The sequence below is a fragment of the Onychomys torridus genome, chromosome 8, assembly GCF_903995425.1.
Source record: "Onychomys torridus chromosome 8, mOncTor1.1, whole genome shotgun sequence".
NCBI classification, from domain to species: Eukaryota; Metazoa; Chordata; class Mammalia; order Rodentia; family Cricetidae; genus Onychomys; species Onychomys torridus.
In genome coordinates, this window is record NC_050450.1 from 22596130 (window position 1) to 22615992 (window position 19863).

The window sequence follows — 19863 nt, forward strand, 5'->3', positions numbered from 1 at the left end:
TAAAAAATTTCCCACCCTGAAATGAATTCTCCCTGCAATGAATGAGCAAGGTCAGCCATGCTGAGCCCCCTAAGAAAAAGACAGCTTAGGTTCTGGGTGGGAAGAGGTGTGAGGCCACCTTGGTCTCCCCAGAGCTGGAGTCCCCGGACTTGAAATGTGAACACTCTTCTCTACAATGTCTCCAGAGGGAACTCCTCCAATTTGAGATCTCACAGTCAGGCCCTTCTACCCAGTCTCTGTGGCTGCCATGTTTAGCTGCTGCTGCCGGTTCTGGTTCTTGGTTCTTGGTGAAGGCACCTCCCTGCTTCCCTGCCCCAGCCCCTGCCCCTGGCCTTGGCCATCACAGTGGCTGCTTTTCTTTCAGCATTGGCCCCTGCCCTCCAAGTTTCAAGCATGGGGTCTGTCAGCTGAAACGCTGAATCTGCCTGGATTTTCTCAGCCACCTTTTCCTTTCAGGCTCAGCTTAAGGGCTATATTCTTTGTGAAGCCTCCCACTGAGGCATAGGCAGTTTCCTCTTGCTTCCAGGAAGCCCCATGCTTATGCCCATTGGAGAACATGACACACTGTTCTGTTGGCGAGTAGTCATGTGACTCTTGTTACACAGCCAGCTGATTGGGAGCAAGATAGAGCGCAGGTGTTTAAGTTCCCCACATAAAGTAAGCACTTCAGGGATGAAGTCCAAAACTGAAAGTGGTATAGTGAAGTAATAAGAGCAGAGCTCTTTTTAAAACTAAATTTATTTTTAAAATGCATGAGTATAGGTGTCTGTGGAGGCCAGAGGACATTGTCCAATACATAAGAGCTGGAATTGCTTGTGGTCTTAAGCTGCCTTATGTAGGTAGGTGCTGGGAACCAAACTCTGGTCCTCTGGAAGAACAAAGAGTGCTCTAAACTGCCAACCCATCTCTCTGGCCTAAGAGCAAAGCTTCTGAATTGAGCATTAACTAATTAATCAATCCATCCATGCAGTGCCTATGTACTGAGCATCTTTGGTGGACCAGTCTCTGTGTTAAGCACCAGAGGTAGATGGTTTACTGCAAATGGCTTAGTGGGGCAGACATCCTTGACTCAAGTAATAGCACAGTTCTATGACAGTTGGCTGTGACAATTCTGTGAAGAAAAGCTACTCAGAGGGGCAGTATAAACCCGGAGACAAACGCAGGCTGGGTGGACTTGGTGTCAGGGTTTAATTCCAGATGCCTTCCTTGATGTGATGTTTTGAGTCAAGAGTGGCTGGTAAATAAACATTAACTAGATGAGAGAGGAGGCAAGGATATTCAACCAAAAGCAATGTAAAGGACCTGAGGAAGCTGGGGGTTGAAGTTGGAAAGTGTTTAGGAGTGGATGGAGACAGAGGAGCCATGGCAACAGATAGAGCTAGGAGGGCTTTTGTGTGCCGGACAGATGTACAGAGCACCATGAACCATACAAAGGATTTTTGTTTTTAGGCTAAGAAAATGGGTTTGTAGCTGTGTGTGTGTGTGTGTGTGTGTGTGTGTGTGTGTGTGTGTGTGTGTGTGTAGAATGTCCACAAGGCAGAGAACAGAGTGTAGGGAAACAGGGCACACAGAAATTAGATAGTATGCAATATTAATTGCTTCAAATGTCACAGTGGCCAGGCCAAGTTGATGATTACAGGGACACTTGGAAGTGGGCAGCCCTTCAGAAGTCATTAGGGAGATACCTGGGCTATGTGCCAGGTTCACATATCTGCTCAGGGACACCTGCTTCCAATGCAATGTGTGGAAGTGGAGGCTCAGCCTTTCCAGAAGCCAGCTGTGTTCAGGAGGCCTCACCTTCAGAGAGGGGAGAGCCCGTGGGCAGTAGCTATGCTCAGACTGGTTCTGTAACAAACAGATGTTGCCCTAGAGTAAAGAGCTGGAGAACTAGCCTGGACTTGAAAACTAGAGTCAGGGAACTGACCCTCACCTGTATACTTTGCCTCCAACTTCCTCATTTTGGAAGTCACATAGACACATAGATACTTCATTTACTACTTTGGGAAAAATGGGAGCTTGGCAGGTCATGTGGTTCAACTCTCCATCCATCCATGCATCCATCCAGTCACTGTTGAGAGAAAACAACACTGTAGGGTAGCCTAGAACCAGTTTCTTCATCTGGGACACAGTACATATTTTGTCCTGGTCCACATCTGTCCACATGAGTTAGTGTCTGTCAGCTATGGTGGAATCAGGCTCAGATACAACCTCCAATTTTTGTTCCTTAGGTTGTTGGGTTACTGAATTGGAGCCCCAGGCAAACCCTGCATTCTTCTCCCCTGATTTAATTGGCCCATTATTTTAAACTTTTGTAGATAAGGGAATAAAAAGTCAGTGGAATATTGTATTCATCACACTCAAATTAATATGCTTCATTAACACAAAGACAAGGAGCATAGTTGCAATATTTTCTTGAAACTTTTAATTGAACATAGCACGGGGTGGGGTGGGCAAAAGTGGAAACCACTGAGCTCAGATGCTGTTTTTCACTTTCCCAAGATGTGTGCGGCTTGTGATCAGCTCATCTCATGAGTGTTAATTATGAACTAAAATAAAATGGCGTTTAACACTGTGCTGAGACTTTAATTAAAGCTAAACCTTCATCCCAGGAGCTCTCTGAAGTCTAAGATAGCTATCCCAAAGTGGGATAACCTTCGCCCTGCCAGTGGGATCTCCACACTCACTCTATCCCCTGCTACTGGAAGGATGCTCCCTCCCTCCAGCCTTCATCTCTCCATTGTCCACTCAGTATCCATCCACCACCCATCCATCATCTAGCATTCATCCATCCACCCATCTTTTCAACAAATAAACCTTAAGTTAGTTCTGGGGGAAGGAACCCAAAATTTGTTAAGTGACTACTGTATCGATCAGTTTAAACACACCACAGGCAGCCCAATACAACACCAGAACATAGGGAACATTCAGACAGTACTAGAGAGCAATAGTGCATATAACATCTTATTTAACATACATAGACAATCTCATTTAATCCTCAAAAGTGAGGGAAAACTGTTACTGTATTTACTTTGCAGGAAGTCAAATTGGGACTCAGAGAGATTAGGCAATTTACCCCAAACCATACTGGCTCCACATTTATCTCTTTTACAATACTGAGCTGGAAAGATTATTCCAGTCTACCTAAATTCTTTCATTGCATAAACACAGATCTCTTTCCTGTGTACTAGAGCCTACACTAAGGCCTGAGATAGCTTATTCTCACTGCTCCTAGGTCCAGATGAGTGGGCTGGTCAATTGGATGATATAGTGGATTCTGAGACAGGGAAACAGGGTAGCCATGGACTATGGGGTCATAAGACCCAGCTTGGGGGACCCAGGAAGCATACTCCTAGGAGAGAGGTCTAGTACAGTAATTTCATCAAGAATGCCTAGTGAAGATCTAACCAGAAAGCGGCCTAATGCTTCTCCAGAGTCACTGGCATCCCCAAGTCCAGCAGCCCAGTCACAAGCGTACCCTGGCCCCCAGCATGGTAAAGACTGACCCCAGGCTGTCTGCCACTGACTGCAGACAACACTGCATGTTTGTAGTCTCTTCCCCACTGTGTAGGTTCTAGAGCCAAGTGCGACAGTTGCACCAGTTTCCTGTCCTGCTCACCCCACAGCCCACAGTCTCATTGTTGGAGGAGAGTAATGACTTCTGGTATGCCAGGGAATGCAGAGGTTCTTCAGGATGACTAGATGCTTTAGATTACCAGCCCTCGGACTGTTGAGCACAGACACAGGGGCCTATACCCAGGCAAGCCATCTGTTCTGTGCCAGAGAGTAGAATCATCACCCAGGCCCAAGACTCTGGTCTAGTACCAGGAAAGTCAGGTCAGCTGTAGTTCACAATGAAGTGTGTCCACCTCTTCAGAGTCTGATGGATACTTTCTGACTCTTGGCCTCTCCAGCCTATGAGGGAGGAGTCCAAAAGAACCACAGAACAGAAAGGTCCACATGACTTCTCTTCTCCAGCCACAGCTCCTGGGGCAGAAGGCTGGATGGCTCATCATCTCTGGGGATGCACTCAGCTCCGGCAGAGATCAAGTAGGAAAACATGGACAGGACTTCTCAAGAACCAGTAACTAGGGGCTGGAGAGATGGCTCAATGGTTAGGAGCATGTGTTGCTCTTGCAGAGGGCCTGGGTTCAGTTCCAAACAGCACATGGCAACTCACCACCATTGTAACCCCAGTTCTGGGATCCAGTTCCGGGGATCCAGTGTCCTGTTCTGGTCTCTGTAGGCACCAGGCACACATGCAATGCACTCATATATATGCAGGCAAAACACTCATACACATAAAATGAGAGAGAGAGAGAGAGAGAGAGAGAGAGAGAGAATGAGAATGAATGAATAAATATCTGGCAGAAGGGAAATACTCCAAGGTGTCAATGGTAGCTTTCTCTGCCTCGAGTTATGAGGAATATTTTCATCTTTATCCCTCCACATACTTGCAAAAAATTTTTCACAGTAAATATGGCTTAGTTTCTTACTTAATAAAAGAAGCAAAACAAATGACAGTCCATGATGTAAACTAATGCAGGATTAGGTTCCTTAGAGAAATGACTGACTCCAGGGATTAGGTAGAAAATATTTGAGAGGTGCCTAGAGTATTGTGTGGTGCAAGAAAGCAAGGAAATGCTCAGACAGACAGACAGACAGACAGACACACACACACACACACACACACACACCCCTCAGTGGCAGGGTCACACAAATCGATGTAAGTGCAAACTGAAAGAGCTCTCCAGAACTTACAGTGGGATAATTCAAACAAAGTAAGTTAAACAGTATTAGATCATGACCCAAAGTATTAATGTAAATATCCATGAGCCCATAACAACATAGGCAAGCCATCAATGCAGAAGAAGTCCAAAAATGTATATAGATACTCTGCCCTCAGTGAGGTGGATAATGAAGACCCACTCCTTCCCTGTGAGCTGTGCAGAATGACTTCCTTGGAGAGTGACTGGAACATATTACCTCACCAGGGTCCAAGGTCACCATCAGCAATGGGGAGTCAATATCATCAGTGTGTGCCCTTCAAACAGTGTGAAAGGAATGGTATTTTACCTCTGTGTTCTTCCTTCCCAAATCTCAGATTAGTCAAGATGGGTATTTCAGATAAAACCCAGTGGGGGGATGATCTGCAACCCATCTGCAGAATTCCTCCTGGGTATGTACACCAAGGAAGTGAAGTAGCACAGCAGAGAATACCCTGCATGGGCATGTTTATTGCAGAGTTATTCACAATATGGGATCATTCTAGAAACCCAGAAATGAGTGTGTGTGAGAGGATAAAGAAGATGTTAACACACACACACACACACACACACACACACACACACACACACACACACAGAGAGAGAGAGAGAGAGAGAGAGAGAGAGAGAGAGAGAGAGAGAGAGACTATTCATCCATTAAAAATTGGCATTTGTAGTAACATGGATAGAACTAGAAGACATCATGTTAAGTGAAATGACTCAGACCCAGAAAAACAAGGACCATGTATCCTTGTCTGTATCCTTGTCTGTATCTGTCTGTATATGATGTCTGTGTATGATGTCTGTATATGATATCTGCAGTGTGTAGCCATTCCAGCCTTGGCCTGGAAGTTCCAACCCCTATTGAGGCTTCGGTAATGGTCACACCTACAAGGTGGGGCTGAGAGAGGACACTGAAGACCCAGGATCAAGAGGAGAGGCTTCTCTTGGTTCCAGGACCCTGGACGCTGGAGGTAGACTGAGCAGAGTTCTCCAGAGAACACCGCTGGACTGTGCTATCCTTTTCCCAGACCCTGCAACCTATCCCTTCATTTGTAAGTTACCCCACAAAATAAACCTCCCTTTTAACTACGTGGAGTGGCCTTAATAATTTCACCAATAGATATCTATACATGTCTGTCTAGCTAAAGCATATGTAGCTAAAATCCTGAACCTAGTTTTGGAATAGAGGTGACAAGAGGTTAGGAAAAGTGTAAAGGAGTCAGAAGGTAGCTAGAGAAAGGGTAGATTTGGTTTTACACAGTAGTATATGTTGAAGCATCAGTGTGAGTCCCATTAATGTATACAGTGATACATGTTTAAAAAAACACATTCATGGACACCTCAAGAAATATACTTTGAAACAAGCAAACAACAAAAGCCAAATATCTGAAGAATGCCTCCTTAAAACTGTCAAGGTCAGGAGTGGAGAGATGGCTCAATGGGTATAAGCATTGGCTGCTTTTCCAAGGGATCTGGGTTTAACTCCCAGCACAAATATGGCAGCTCCCACCCATCTGTAACTCCAATCCCAGGGGGTCTGACCCTTCTTCTGGCTTCTGTAGGCACATATTTGGTACACACACACACACACACACACACAGGCAAAACATCCTTACACATTAAAAAGTAAAAGCAAATTCTTAAAGTCATAAAAATAAAGGAAAGACAGAGACATTCAACTGGACGCCTGAGGCTTGACCACTGACTGTGAGGTGGTGCCCAGGAATAGGGAGAGGGCAGTAAGGGCAAAAGAAGGTGGTCTAAATTAGATACAAACTTGAGTTAGTAATACTACTACAGCAATTAGTCCAGTACTGTGGCAAGGCTAACGGAGGCAGGGCATGGGAGCCTGCAGTTTTACTGTAAGTAGAAAAATATTTTCAAGTGAAATTTATTTTGAGAAGTGAGGTAGGAACAGTCTTGCAGGAGAATCTGAGGCATACTTCAAAGGCGTAGGACCTATCTGGCCCTGCTCAGCCTGTTTCTACCTGCACCCCGCCTCCTGGAGAAAAATCCAGATTTCTGCATAACCGGAAGGGGCAAGGTTATGAGTCTAACTGGCTTTTCCCAAGTCCCACTGGTGTCTCCTGGCAGTTAGATTCATTAACTTGGCATTTTCTAATGATTAACACTGATCAATAACGCACCGGGTCTGGTCCTTAAATCAATTGCCCATTAATGAGAATGAAAGCGCCATTTTATTATCTGAGCCCAGGACCTTTTGCAGAAAAGGCTTCTGGGGTTTCAGGCTTCTATTCCCTTTGCCACATAGGATAATTTAAACACATGCTTGCTCTCTCATACCATGTGCCCAAGACCAGGAACAAAATTATCTGTAGAGAAAGATTTCTAGGAAACAGTCCGGGATTCCTTTTAGTGAGACTTTCAATGCTATAGTTGAATGAATGTCCACTAAAGTCCTGTGTGTTAGCGCTTGGTCCCTGGGATGGTGTTACTGAGAAGTAGGGAAGCTTTGGAGAGGTGGGATTGAATGGGAGGTCCTTAAGTCATGGGAGACGTGTCCTTGAAGTGAGCTGTGGCTTCCGAATCCTGGTCTTCCTTGACTCTGACCATTCTCTTCCTCACTGCTTCCTGGCTTGATTGTAAGTGATTTCTTCTGTCACCTTCTCCATGTGATGTGTGGCCTCAGCCGGAGGTCCCCAGTACAAGGACCACCTAATTTAGGTTTGGGAAGTATAAAACTGTGAGCCCAATGCCCCTCTTGTCTTTGTAAGTGACTTGCCTCGTATACCTCATTACATCAGTGCTGATATGATTGCTACGGTGAATTAAGTCAATGTTACCAAGGGCCTACCTATGCATTCTGGTGATTGCTAAAGTGACCCTCCCTTAGAAAGACCCCTGGACCACCTTGTCTAGGATAGTCACATGCTCCTATTCCCTGGCCACTGTTTTTCTTTTCTTCATCACAGGAGATACTCAACAAATGCTTCTGAATGAAAGAGAGCTAGGGGTTGCTAGGTACTGAAGTGAGAGGGGCGTGACTCTAACCCTGATGCCTCTGGAACAGCCATAGATAGGGTTGGAGGAGAAAGGACTAGGAAGGATGTGGAGACAGGATAGAGAAGAGCAAGTTCTAGTCAGTGACCTGGGCAGATGTGACGGTGACAGCAAGGGCAGATGGGAGGGAGAGGAGAAAAAGGTCATCACAGACTCTTGAAAGGCAGACTAGGCCCCTTGAACTGGCTGGGAGTACACGAAGCAAGGAGCAACATTGGGGGAGACTCACAGAGCTTGAGTACCAGCGCCTCAGTGGAGCAGTTCACCAAAGCCCGGAACACTCAGGGAAGAAGCTGACTTAGAAGATGGCCTGAGGTCAGGTGACAGGGGCGTCACACTTCCTAAGGAGGAAATCTAGCATGATGTGGTGGCTAGAAGGTCCTTTTTGGTCTCCTAATGCTGAGAATTTCCCCCAACATCTTGCCCACTGAAAGAGAAACCCTAGAGATGGGCTAAGGAACCCCCATTGGCCGAATAGTGTCCAGGCAGGTGAGATGGTGTTCAGGGTGAGGCTAGAGGTGTCAGAGTAACTCCTGATGTCAATATCACTCAACTTCATTCTTCCCCTTTGGTTGATGTGGTGGGAGAACAATGTAACCATGTGACCCTGACAAGTTCAAGTTGCAATGACTCAAGGAGGTAGTTTAAAGACTAGAATTTTATTTTATTATGATTATTTTTTGAGACAGAGTCCCACTCCATAGGCCAGGCTTGAACTCATAATTATCCTTTGACCTTAGCCTCCTGAGTGCTGGCACTACAGGTGTGAGCCACCATCATACCTAACTTAAAGGCTGAAATTTAAAAATCAATTATTGCAGGGTCCAACCTTGTTCTGCTAGTGACTGTGTGACTTCTGGATTCACATGTCCTCCTGAAAAATGTGGCTGGCAGCACCCTGCTGGCATGGTTTTGAGAGGCTCAGACAGGAAATGAGGTAGGGTGATATTCTGAAGTTCATCCAATGCTTTTCCTTGGTGTTTTCTCTTCCCTTGACCTTCCTGGTGCCTGGAGTACTGATAATGCTTCCGGGAAGTATTGGTTAAATTATTAAGGCCACTCCACATAGTTAAAAAGGAGGTTTATTTTGTGGGGTAACTTACAAATGAAGGGGCAGGTTGCAGGGTCTGGCAAAGGTATAGCGCAGTCCAGCGGTGTTCTCTGGAGAACTCTGCTCGGTCCACCTCCAGCGTCCAGGGTCCCAGAACCAAGAGAGAGACCTCTTCCCGATCCTTGGTCTTCCGCTTCCTCCTCCGCCCTGTCTTGTGGGCGTGACCATTACTGAAGCCTCAATGGGGGTTGGAACTTCCAGGCCAAGGCTGGGATGGCTATCCACTACATCTCCCCCTTTTGTCTAAATAAGAAAGTTCTAACCTAATACAAGACTATATACAAAGAGATGGTTATCAAATATTGTCCAGGAGTAATGAGGGATAATGACCTAGATAAGTTGGAATTACAATAAGTACAAACAATATCAAGCAAAAAACACATAGTAAAATCCAGGGAAGTCTAGGGCATGGGTAGGTGGCGTGTTACAAAGATCATTCCAAAAGGTGTCCTATCCTAAAGAACCAAATGCCAGCAAGAGTGAAGAACACCGACTAAGACCCAGATTCTAAACTCCCACACTCTTGGTTTTCCAAACTAAATCCCTGAACTGCTCAACCTGTAAGGCATATGTCTTAACCATAGATCCTGAGAACAGCTGAGGACATGTGTGACAGGCTTCTCTTTTATGAAGGCTAGGAAAGAGGGTGTCCAGACAGAAGAGAGAGAAGCAGGAGAGGTATACTGGAGTATGTCCTCCTCTCTCTAGGTCTAGAGTAGGGCTCTTGTATGTAGTCTTGGGACAATAGAGCCTTCCCTTGGCCTTTGGGATTTAGGATGTGCTTACTGAATACTCTTCTCCTGTGCAGCTTGGTAGTGATAATGCTCCTGTATCTCTCTTCTGCTCAGGGAGTTCTGTGGCAACAGAAGACCAGGCATGGTGAGAGAAAGTGGTCCTATCATCACTGTGTTGGAGAGGAGATGCCCCTCCAGGCATGGTCAGAGGAGATGCCCCTCTAGGCATGGTGAAAGGAGATGCCTCTCCAGGCATGGTGAGAGGTGATGCCTCTCCAGGCATGGTGAGAGAGAAAGTGGTCCTATCACTGTGTTGGAGAGGAGATGCCCCTCCAGGCATGGTGAGAGGAGATGGCTCTCCAGGCATGGTCAGAGGAGATGGTCCTATCACTGGGTTGGAGAGGAGATGGCCCTGATAGCTGAGGATATTCTGAAAGGGGCTTAGGAGAGCAGAGAGAGCAGACAAACATGTAAAGGCCTTGTCATTTAACACAGAGGGTGATGGATGGAATGATACTCTGATTCTGACACTGGTGTTGATGGCTGTACCTTCTTCCCATGGGGTTCTCCCTCATCCATGCTAGGGCACCAGTAGATTCTCTGGGAGAAGAGAATGGAGAGAAAACACTAACCAATTCACATAATTCCTGCACTGGTTGAGCTTATCCCAAGTATGCTAAAATGAAAATGTCTGCAAAATAGAGTCAGGAAAGAAGTCCACTTTAATTATAATAGAGCAGAAGTAACCCTTCTAGCATATGGTGTCAGGGGCCTGACAGCTGGTCCAGGAGCTACAATATGTCTGTGTTTACTAAGTGATGGCTATTGTTATTTGAAGGTAGATTTGTGTCTTCTCCTGACTAGATCAGGGATCAGTTAGAGCCTCTGCAGTTATCTGCAGCCATTCCCAGAGACGAGGACTCTGCTGTTACCATGCTTTGGCTTAGCAATGAATGGTCTATGTCATGGCACACATGTTGAGAGGAGTCCCAGGAAGTAGAAGCTGATGTTGGGAAGAGCTGAGCTTCTCTGGGCTTCTTGAGATCAACCTATGGGGTGAGCATTGTATCTAGCACTTTTTAGGTTCCCAGTTAAAACTAAATGAACAGATGTGAAATTGCAAAGGGGTAAAAATGTGGACTATGGTAGCAAGTGAGTAAAAACTGAAGTGCCTTTTGACTCTGACCCTTGATAGTCTAAGAGCTCAGGAATGTCTTCAGTTAGGTTAGGGTGTGACACTAAGGAAGGATCCTGGTGAGGAGATGCCCATACTCAACTGGGGGAAAGCAGACATCCTTGGCCTAGGACAGACAGGAGGTTGTGATGATGTATGTGACATTGTAGGTTATCTGTATCAGTGTGCACATGTGGATAAACACTCACGTGTTCCTGTGTTCATGGACATGCAGCATAGTTAAGTGCAACCACACACTACAAGACCCATAGGTAGCTTACAGTGTGCTTCACGTGGGTGTCTCCACATGTGTGACTCTAGCCTTCGCTGATCTCCATCCTAAAGGCCAATTACATTATGTCCAGCATTGGGTCTTTTCTTTCCTCCACCTTGTGGTTGCCATGGGAACCCTCTACTGGACCTGGCTCTGAGAAGTCTCTGTGTGGATCTCACTTGATTCTTCTGCTAAGGGCATGTCCTCTGTGCATCACCGGCTGTGTGCTGGCTCTGTGTCTATGACATCAATCAAATGGAGTGAGCATACCCCTCTGCTGTTGATGATGACAGGGAGCTGCTGGGTGGGGTGGAGGGCTGATCAAGAGCATGGAGCTGCACCTTGGTGGGGTTCTAGAGATCAAATGAGGAGGAAACAGGATAGGAACCATCCTATCTCCCCCCCCCCCCCATTTCCTTGGTGTCTTTCATCTATAGACAGACACCAAACACCGGTTTGAAATCTGGGTATGTGCGGGACAGTAGCACCAGGGCAGGGACATGAGCCAGTCACTAGCAACTTGCTCCCCTTGCCTGAGGTCTATAGCTGCCACCCAGCTAGTCTACGCTGAGGAGAATCTCATTAGCTGGGCCTCTCCTTCCAGAAGTCATAAATCAAAGTGTTATGGTCTCAACCCCAACTGGCACCACAATGTAATTTACTTTTAAGCAGACAAATGAGTATTTTGTATAAAAATCATTCTCCTTTAAATATTAAGGGGATGGGGGCTTTTCCATTTTCTTCTGTGTGACTTTTATTATGTCTTGAGGGCAAAGACTTCCAATTTCAAGATGGAAATCAATGAGAAACATGATCGAATTTCAGAAACATGGTGTTAGACCCAATGGTTTTCAACTGTGTCCAGAATTTCAAAGGCGTTCTGAGCTCACAGAATCCAGCATCCCTCCATGACACCCTTCTGTGACTTGTGATAAGGAGTGAACCCAGCTTAAGCAAACAGAGAGAGGGGGGTGAGAAAAAGAGAGGGGGCATGGAGAGATGATAAAAGAGAAAATAGAAATGATTCTAATAGGACAAAGTTTCTCTTAAGATCAAAGTTCTGAACACAGATCAGGAAAGGCCAGATGTCTTGTTCACAGCCAGTTCTGAATAAAAGGCAAACGCTCCCTGAATTGTTGGTGTTTGCTGCCCTCATCCTTGATAAAGTTTTGAAAATTTGTAAGACTCCTGGAAGCTTTCAGGAGATGTCTTGCTGTAGAAACTGGGGAAAAGAGAGGAGAGACTTCTCTGGAAAATGTCATGGCCCTCCTCTCTGTGAAGCAAGATTTCGTAAGTGTTCTTGACAGTTCTCTGTCCCTCTCATTTTCCCAGGGACCACACTTGGTGCTCACATAAGACCCAGGTCCTGCATTCTCCTTGCATCCCTCTGCCTGCCTACACCTTTGTCCAGAATCACTTTATGATCCTGCTTTGGATCCTGTATGTTTCTTGTCAAGCTTTGGAATCTTCAGCTCAAGCTTTCTTCTCAGCTCCTGCCAGCTCTTCAGAGTTCTAAGAAACTTTCGAGTTTCTCAACTCCTATGACCTCTAGATTCTAAGGAGATGTAGTCTCTGGGAAGCCCTGGCAAGACCTGGTAGGAAATGTGTGCTATCTGGCTCAGCCCCTGTTAGGATTTGGTACTAGAGAACAGGATTCTCCTGAGGCCTCAGGTCTTGCTGGGCAGAACTGGCCTGCAGCCACATGACCTGGGCTCTGACCTTCAGTCTCAGGATGGCTGTAGCATCCTGGTTGGAGCATCCTTTCCTCTCTCCCAATGTCTCTAAACCTGTACTGTACCTGGGTTGTATATACAACCCCATCATAAACAGCCCATTGTTCACTGGTCATTACTCCTGGATCCTGACCATTCTAGAGATAACACTTTGGCTATCTTTATTTTCCCTCTTCAGTCGGTCTGGTTCCCAGGCAGTGAATGTGAAAGGCAGAATGCACAAACACCAGCAGATGTGCCTGGCTTCTCTTTTCAAAAGACTTAGAACCCAGAAATGGGGAAGGCTATGAAGCCAACATAAAATACCTTAAATACAGGCTTGGGAAGGTGGGAGGGTTACCTGTCACTTCCCTTGAGAAGTGGGGATCAATGAGAATAGGGAATGAGATAGAAAAGGGGAAGCTCTTGGGTTTCTCAGCATACTGAGAGAGTGGAGAAGACCTCCAACAGAAAATAAAAACATGGTGTGCCAGGAGCACTGGGGGGCAATGCAACCTCAGACCTCATGCTTTCCAGGTGGGGCAGCAGGCAGGCAGAGAACGTAGTGTCCCCTCATGAATGGCTGTACTCAGAGAATAGTAAGTTCCTCAATAATGTATTAGGTATGAGGTGGGTGTGGGTATGGGTGGATGGAGTGGGGTGGGGGACTCAGCATTGAATGAGTTTCCCAGTGGCTTGGCTCTATGGGAACTTCCCAGGACCTTGACATCACCCTGGTGATTTTTAGCAAACTGGTTATCAGAGTGGCCCTGAGGAAGCTGTGGTCATGTTCACTCTGGAGAGTACTGGCCTGAGAGACACCTCCACTGTCCTATCTGCTGCTCCAGACAGACAGGAGAGGAGCAGAACTCTACTTCGTCTACTTCCCAGCCTCCAACTCACTATCAAGACCTCATGGGGTCGCGGGCCAGAAGGCAAAGCCTCTACCCGTCTTGAATCTGGGCTGCCTTGTACAACAGGATACAGTGACATAGTGTGCTGCCGCCTGCAACGTCGTCATTTGTCACCTAACTGATTTTGGAATGAGACACACTGTTGTTGAGTTTATGTATGAGGGTGTATCCAGAGCCTTTTAAGCAAGGAGGGAAGACCTGCCCTGACTATGGGCAACACCATCCCTTAGGCTAGGACCCTGGGCTGAATAAGGACCAAGAAGAACATGAAAGGAGCCCCAGCATTCATCTCTCTCTGCTTTCTGATTGGGAACACGAGTGACCAGCCACTTCCTGTTTGTACTCCCTCTCCTTCCCAAGCGCGATGGATTTTGTTCTCTTAGACAATGGGCCAAAAGAAACCCTTCTCCCTCAATTTGCTTCTTATCATGTATTTGGTTGTAGCAATGTGAAAAGTAATCTGCTGGTTCTGGGTTCGGCCATTTACAGGGGAATAGTGACTTCTGCCTTGGTCTCTTCAAGTCCTGAATTGCTACATAAAAAGCCAGACTGTAAAACTGGAGAAATTCCTTGGAGACTTCTGGGGGGAGAGGGGCTTGGTAGTGCAGCTTCTTGGCTGTCCCTGAAAAGATGTTAGGCATGTGACCATCTTGGACAGTGTAGTGTACACGAGACTCAACTGTTTCTCACTCTGTGCCACCAACAATGCTGCATGGAACAGAGGCATCACTCAGCTGTGCTGTGCCCATAGTTCTGAACACTAGCCTGCAATAGACATTCTTCAAAGGCAGTTAAGCTTACAGTGACAAGAAACTGAGACAGTCTCCCCTGGGTGGTACCTGAGCAGACACCAGCTGGAAGGGAATGTGGGAAATGTCAGCTGTGGGAACATCCCAAGATATACATAAGCGGATGTAGTCAGTTCTACCATATCTTGGGGGTTAGTTGGAGAGAGATTGGAGATGTCTCTCCCTACATAGTCTAGGCTGGCTTGGAACACATGATCACCAAAGGACTAAGATTATAGTCATATGCTGTTCTGCCCAGCTTTGAGTTCATTTCTTGCATACTTAATGCATGCATTGAGATTCATTCTGGGAAAATAGACAAGATACTCTTCATATATGCACACATGTTGCCCATAGCTAGGTTCCTGGTAACTGGAAGACCTGAAATGCCCATGCCACTCAGGAATATTCTGCTCCATCAGTTTCAGGAAGGCAAGATGGCCAAGGTCTCAGCCTTGTAGAATGAGGACCATTAGTGGCAGGCCTACTTTACCTTCTTCTTCTTGTCTCTCACACCAGACCTCACTCCCACTCTTTGGGTCTCCAAGTCCTTTCCAGAGCTGTTGTGGCAATAATCTACAAGCTTCCTTTCAAGTACAGATGTTTTTAAAATCTCCTGCCCTGTGGCAAAACCATCGGTCAATGAGCAAGATGACTGATGGGTCTGTGAGGGATGTTTCTAGAATAAGATTTTTCCCCACAGCAGGAATGTGGTAATTAAACTTTGTTACAGCAAGGAGAACAAAGTTTCCCCAAGCAGACTGTCAGTTCTCAGTGCAATCAATATTGGAGTGGAAATAAGGTCATGATCCCAGGCATGCGGCATGCTGACTCTTCTTGCACGGAAAGTCGAGTCTCCTTTTACTCTGACACATAGAGACTGCGCTGAGCACCTGTACCTGGGGGAAGAAATCATCTAACGGAGCTTCCAGTGTTCCTGACAGCCCATCTTTTCCCGTAGGACCTGCTCCCCTGCAGGTGGACATAAGCTCTGCTGTCAGATGGCCCTAAACCTCTTTGGTGTTGGTTGAAAATGTGTGACTTTAACCAGATGCAGTGGGTGTGGATGCAGGGGAGAGACCAGCTCTGACATCAGAAGCCAGACTCCAGAGGGAGTTGCCACCTACCTTGCTAGGCTTCTCTGGCCTCTTTTGCCTAAAACAATCTCACTGGGCTGGGTGTGACGTGCATGTCAATATGAGTGTGCACTGAACGTTCTCTGTGATATACTCCCAAAGAAACCTGAACATCAAAAAAAAAAAAAAAAAAAAAAAAAGATCTTTTTTTGGGGGGGCAGTGTTGGAGGAAAAGAAATGGTTTGGTTGGGTATGTTTTGAGTTGGCTTATTTACATATATCATATTTTAAGGGTGATTTAAAAGATAATGAGGGTAATTTCCACTGTACTCAATTTTTATGTGTTGACTGCAGTTACCAAGCTCATTATTTAATAATCTTTTACTCAGCTACCATCAGGATTCTTATTTTTGTGAATATCAATGAAGTAAAGTTGTTCCGAGCTTTAAATTTTAAATTGTTCTAGGCACATTCAGGAGGCAGGGCTTTATGAGCACATGGTAATTGGAGTTCCAAAGGAGGTAGTCATGAATGTATCAAAGGGACACTTTCTTACTGTAGTCCAAAAATGCACAGGGAAAAGTTCTTTTCTCATCACTAACCAGATATTTTAATGCAAGTCATGGAGCTAAATGTAAAAGCACAGATTACCATGTGAATTAGTTACCATTGGAGTCTCTGGCAACTAGGGGCTAAGCTGGTTCGGCCACAAGTGGTCTTGAGCTATAACTAGACCCTTGACATACAGGTAAATCGTGGACAGTATCTGCAGAAGAAAAAATAATGAGAAAATCCAGCAGCAGTTGGAAAGAATACTTTGTTTTAAGTAATATGTTTTAGCCTCATTAAATGCATTAATATTCATGAGTAACAGATTATATACATATAAATTTCCAACTGTAATGACCCAGATCCAACTAACCCTCCCCTTTTCTAATAGATACTCATTATCAATGTACAGCATGGTTTTATTATGACTAGAATAGTTCTGTGTGCAGTTTGTGAACGTATTACCTCTTCATGAGTGTGATTGTGATGTGCGTTCCGTATGAGTCTTAGCTATCTTTTGTCCTCTGGGGTGTCACCATAGATTTGAAGCACAGTGTCTAGCACATGGTTGACCCTAAGCAACATTCAATAAATGGGATAACGGTGCTCAGGTGATGTCTGGAACCACCATGACCCAAGAGCACAGAGAAGGCAGGTCACAGTGACCACAGATCCCAAGCTGGTCTTCAGGAGGAGGTATGCCTGAGCACAGCTTGACACCTGGGAAACGATGTCCAGGGGGGCATTTAAGAGTTAGCTGAAGAGAGAAAGATGTAGGCAGATGTGCAGAGGTAGGAAAGTGAGAGGGTTCATGTAACCTCTTCAAAAGATGCATTGCTGAGTGAGAGGGACTCGGTGGGTTTTCTCAGGCTAATATAGTCTTCTCTCACCCCCCTTCAAATGCTTTCAGTGACAATGGTGACACTATTGTTAAATGGACACACTCCCAGGCCAGCACATGACGTCTGGACTAGGACTGCATAGCTCTTACATGAGCTGGTGGAGCTGAGGTAAGGGCTTTTCTTAACAGCCCAGGAGGCCACACTCCATAGACTGATTTGTTGGTGAGAACGGCATTCTGACAAGCATGCAGGTCGTACTTCATAATCCAGATGCCAAAAACCAGAAGGGCTTTGAGTTTTGATTTTTTTGTTTCTTCTTCGGAATTTGGGCTATCTGCATACACGCTAGGGGGTGTTGTTTAGAGGATACTGCTCACTTAACTGTGAAATATACTGCCTGTACATTTTATATATCTCTCCTGAAAATAAGCTGATGAAGTGATTTTAAACTTGTAGTGCATGCAACAGTTTGCTGGTGTGGAATTTTCACTTTTGGCATCATCAAAAAGTTTCAAATTTTTAAGTATTTGCATTTTGGATTAGAATGCTCAACCTGTATGAAAATGATTGTGTATCCAAAGGTAAAAAAAAAAAAAAAAAAAGATTGGTAGCAGGAATGAGAGAATGTTCTTAAGAATGCTGGGTCACCCTGTACCCTGCGTCCACCCGAAGTCCTTCTGCCGTCCTCCATCAGGGTGCTCTTGGCTTAGAAAAGTAGAGTTGGTTTCGGTCACCTGGCACAGCCTCCAGAGTTTTATATGCATTTGTGGCATGGGGCTGCATCCTTATTCTGTTGTATAAAACCCAGTCCCAACACCAGGCAGAGCTACACACCATGAGGGTAACAACAGAGAAGACGCATTTGAGACTCAACTTCCTGTTCATCACTGAAGTCATCCAGTGAGCGCAGCTGGAGGTCAGCTTCTCACCACTCTTGACACACCGCGACAAGACGACAAGACGACAAGACGCCAAATTCCTAATCCAGTTGCCACCCCTCTTGGGTAGTATGGGGAGAAACCGGGCCAGAGCTGTGTGTCTTTCCTCGCCTTCTCTTGTGGCAGTGTGTCTTCCCTAATTCTGCCTGCTGGGAACTCCCATCTCTACACTCCTGAGGGCACCCAGGGGTGAGGGGGAGTGAGGGGTTGGGGGTGGTCGTGGAGGCAGGCCTCACATTCACTCCTTCATTGTCTCAGCTGTGTGATCTTGACACCCTGGAAGCCTAATACGGTTAAAATTCTGGCAGACTGGCTTCTAGACTCGACTCGCATGTCTGCAAGCCCTGGGAAGGCAGGGGGCTGTCTCTTATGCCTCTGTTTGTCATGCAGGGGTGAGGTGGAGTGGGTCAGAGTGGTGTCAGGGAGAGTACCCAATTGCAGAACCATTCAGTACCCCTGCTCCCTTACCTGTAAAATGGGTCAACCTGACTTGTTTTTTCACAGGGTATTTTAGTGATGTGAGCAGAGCTGAGGTACATAAAGGAAGTAACACAGGCTAGGCAGGCCGCAGGTGTATGAGTGATGCTAGTCTCTCACTGTTCCAGCAGGGCACCCTTGAGTCTGACATCAAAGGTCAGGACATATGACCTTTCACCTCCTGTCCAGCCCATTGCTTTTCATTCTAGGCAGGCAATTTGCTTTTCCCCATGTCTGGCTACCTCAAGTAAGACCTAGTGGCGTCAGGTCTCCCGCGCTGGAAGTCCCCCTGCTCCCAGCACAACTAACTCAGCAGTGAAAAGGAAGCTTTACCCTTTTCTTTGTGCCTTGTGTTCGCCCCTCCTCCCCCACTGCCAGGCTGCTCCCATCGCTCACGCTGACAGCCACAAACGCCTATTTATTTGGCGACTAACTTCCTGGTGGTTTAATATCCCCTTGAATTACTGTACAATCTCTTTCGAGTTATATTTGATTATTTTTCACATTTAAAAACATGAACACAATTACCCAACAATGGCACGTGCCGCTACGGTCAGGAATAAAAAAAGTACATATGCATCTTAAGACAAGTAGTCAGTCCCTGGGAATTATGTCTCTGGCATGGAGGGAGACCGCAGTGATAGGTGCCATATAAATGCATATGAGACAATAAATAGTTACAAAGGGAGAGGATGCTGAATAATTAATCCGCCGTGTCTCCAGGAACGTTCTTTATAAATCTGTCCCCGGCGCTCATTTGTTTTTTTACGGAAGCAAATATTTAAAAGTAAAGAATAAGTAACGTCCAGGAAGGAGACATAAAAAGAAAAAGTCAGTGGGGGGAGGTAGAAGATTATAGATGGCGAGGCCTCTGGGACTGCTGTGACGTTCACAGATGCCATTTGCTAAGAAGGTGAGGTGGGAGAGGAAGAACCGCTCCTTAAGGGGAGAGCATTTGATTGGAGGCTGATCTGAGTACCTGGCATCCTGCTTGGTTGACATCAGAGGCTGCTTACCAGGATGAAACTCTATATGGAGTTGGAAAAAGACAAACCTCTGGGAACATATTCATAATGTTCTAGAACCCACATGCCTTCCCCTGAGGAAATGGATCTTTGAGGATCTTGGGATAAGACGGGGATTTATTGCAACCCAGGCCATACTTTATTTTAGATTTGTACCCCTTACTGCCTCTGCAAGTGACTTCCTTTTGTCTCCACAGCCCTGACTGTTAGAAGTTCCTGTCCTGTAAGTCCTACAAGAGACTGTAGTCCACAGTGTCTAATAGTATCCAAGGTGTGTGTTCTCTGTCTCTGTCTCTCTCTCTCACACACAGAGACAGAGAGAGAGGGAGAGAGAGAGACAGAGAGACAGAGAGAGAGAGAGAGAGAGAGGGAGGGAGGGAGGGAGGGAGGGGGGTAGCGCTTAAGCCTTTCTTCTAATGTGTCCTTCAGATACATTAGATGGAGTCCAACTCCCCCTCTCCC

At 46.0% G+C, this 19863-nt stretch overlaps 1 protein-coding gene across 5 annotated transcripts in view; it reads right to left on the reverse strand.

Annotated features, from left to right (window-relative positions):
* Positions 1–19863, reverse strand: part of Kcnip1 (potassium voltage-gated channel interacting protein 1) — a 405992-nt gene that overhangs the window by 72300 nt on the left and 313829 nt on the right. The window contains exon 1 of one of the 5 annotated variants that reach the window (XM_036197228.1): positions 1931–2052. The exons of the other annotated variants lie outside the window; for them this stretch is intronic. Within the exon in view, the coding sequence (XP_036053121.1) occupies positions 1931–1991 (61 nt within the window). The 5' untranslated portion in view covers positions 1992–2052. Of the gene's footprint in view, positions 1–1930; positions 2053–19863 lie in introns of those variants that run through there. 5 annotated transcript variants of the gene reach the window in all.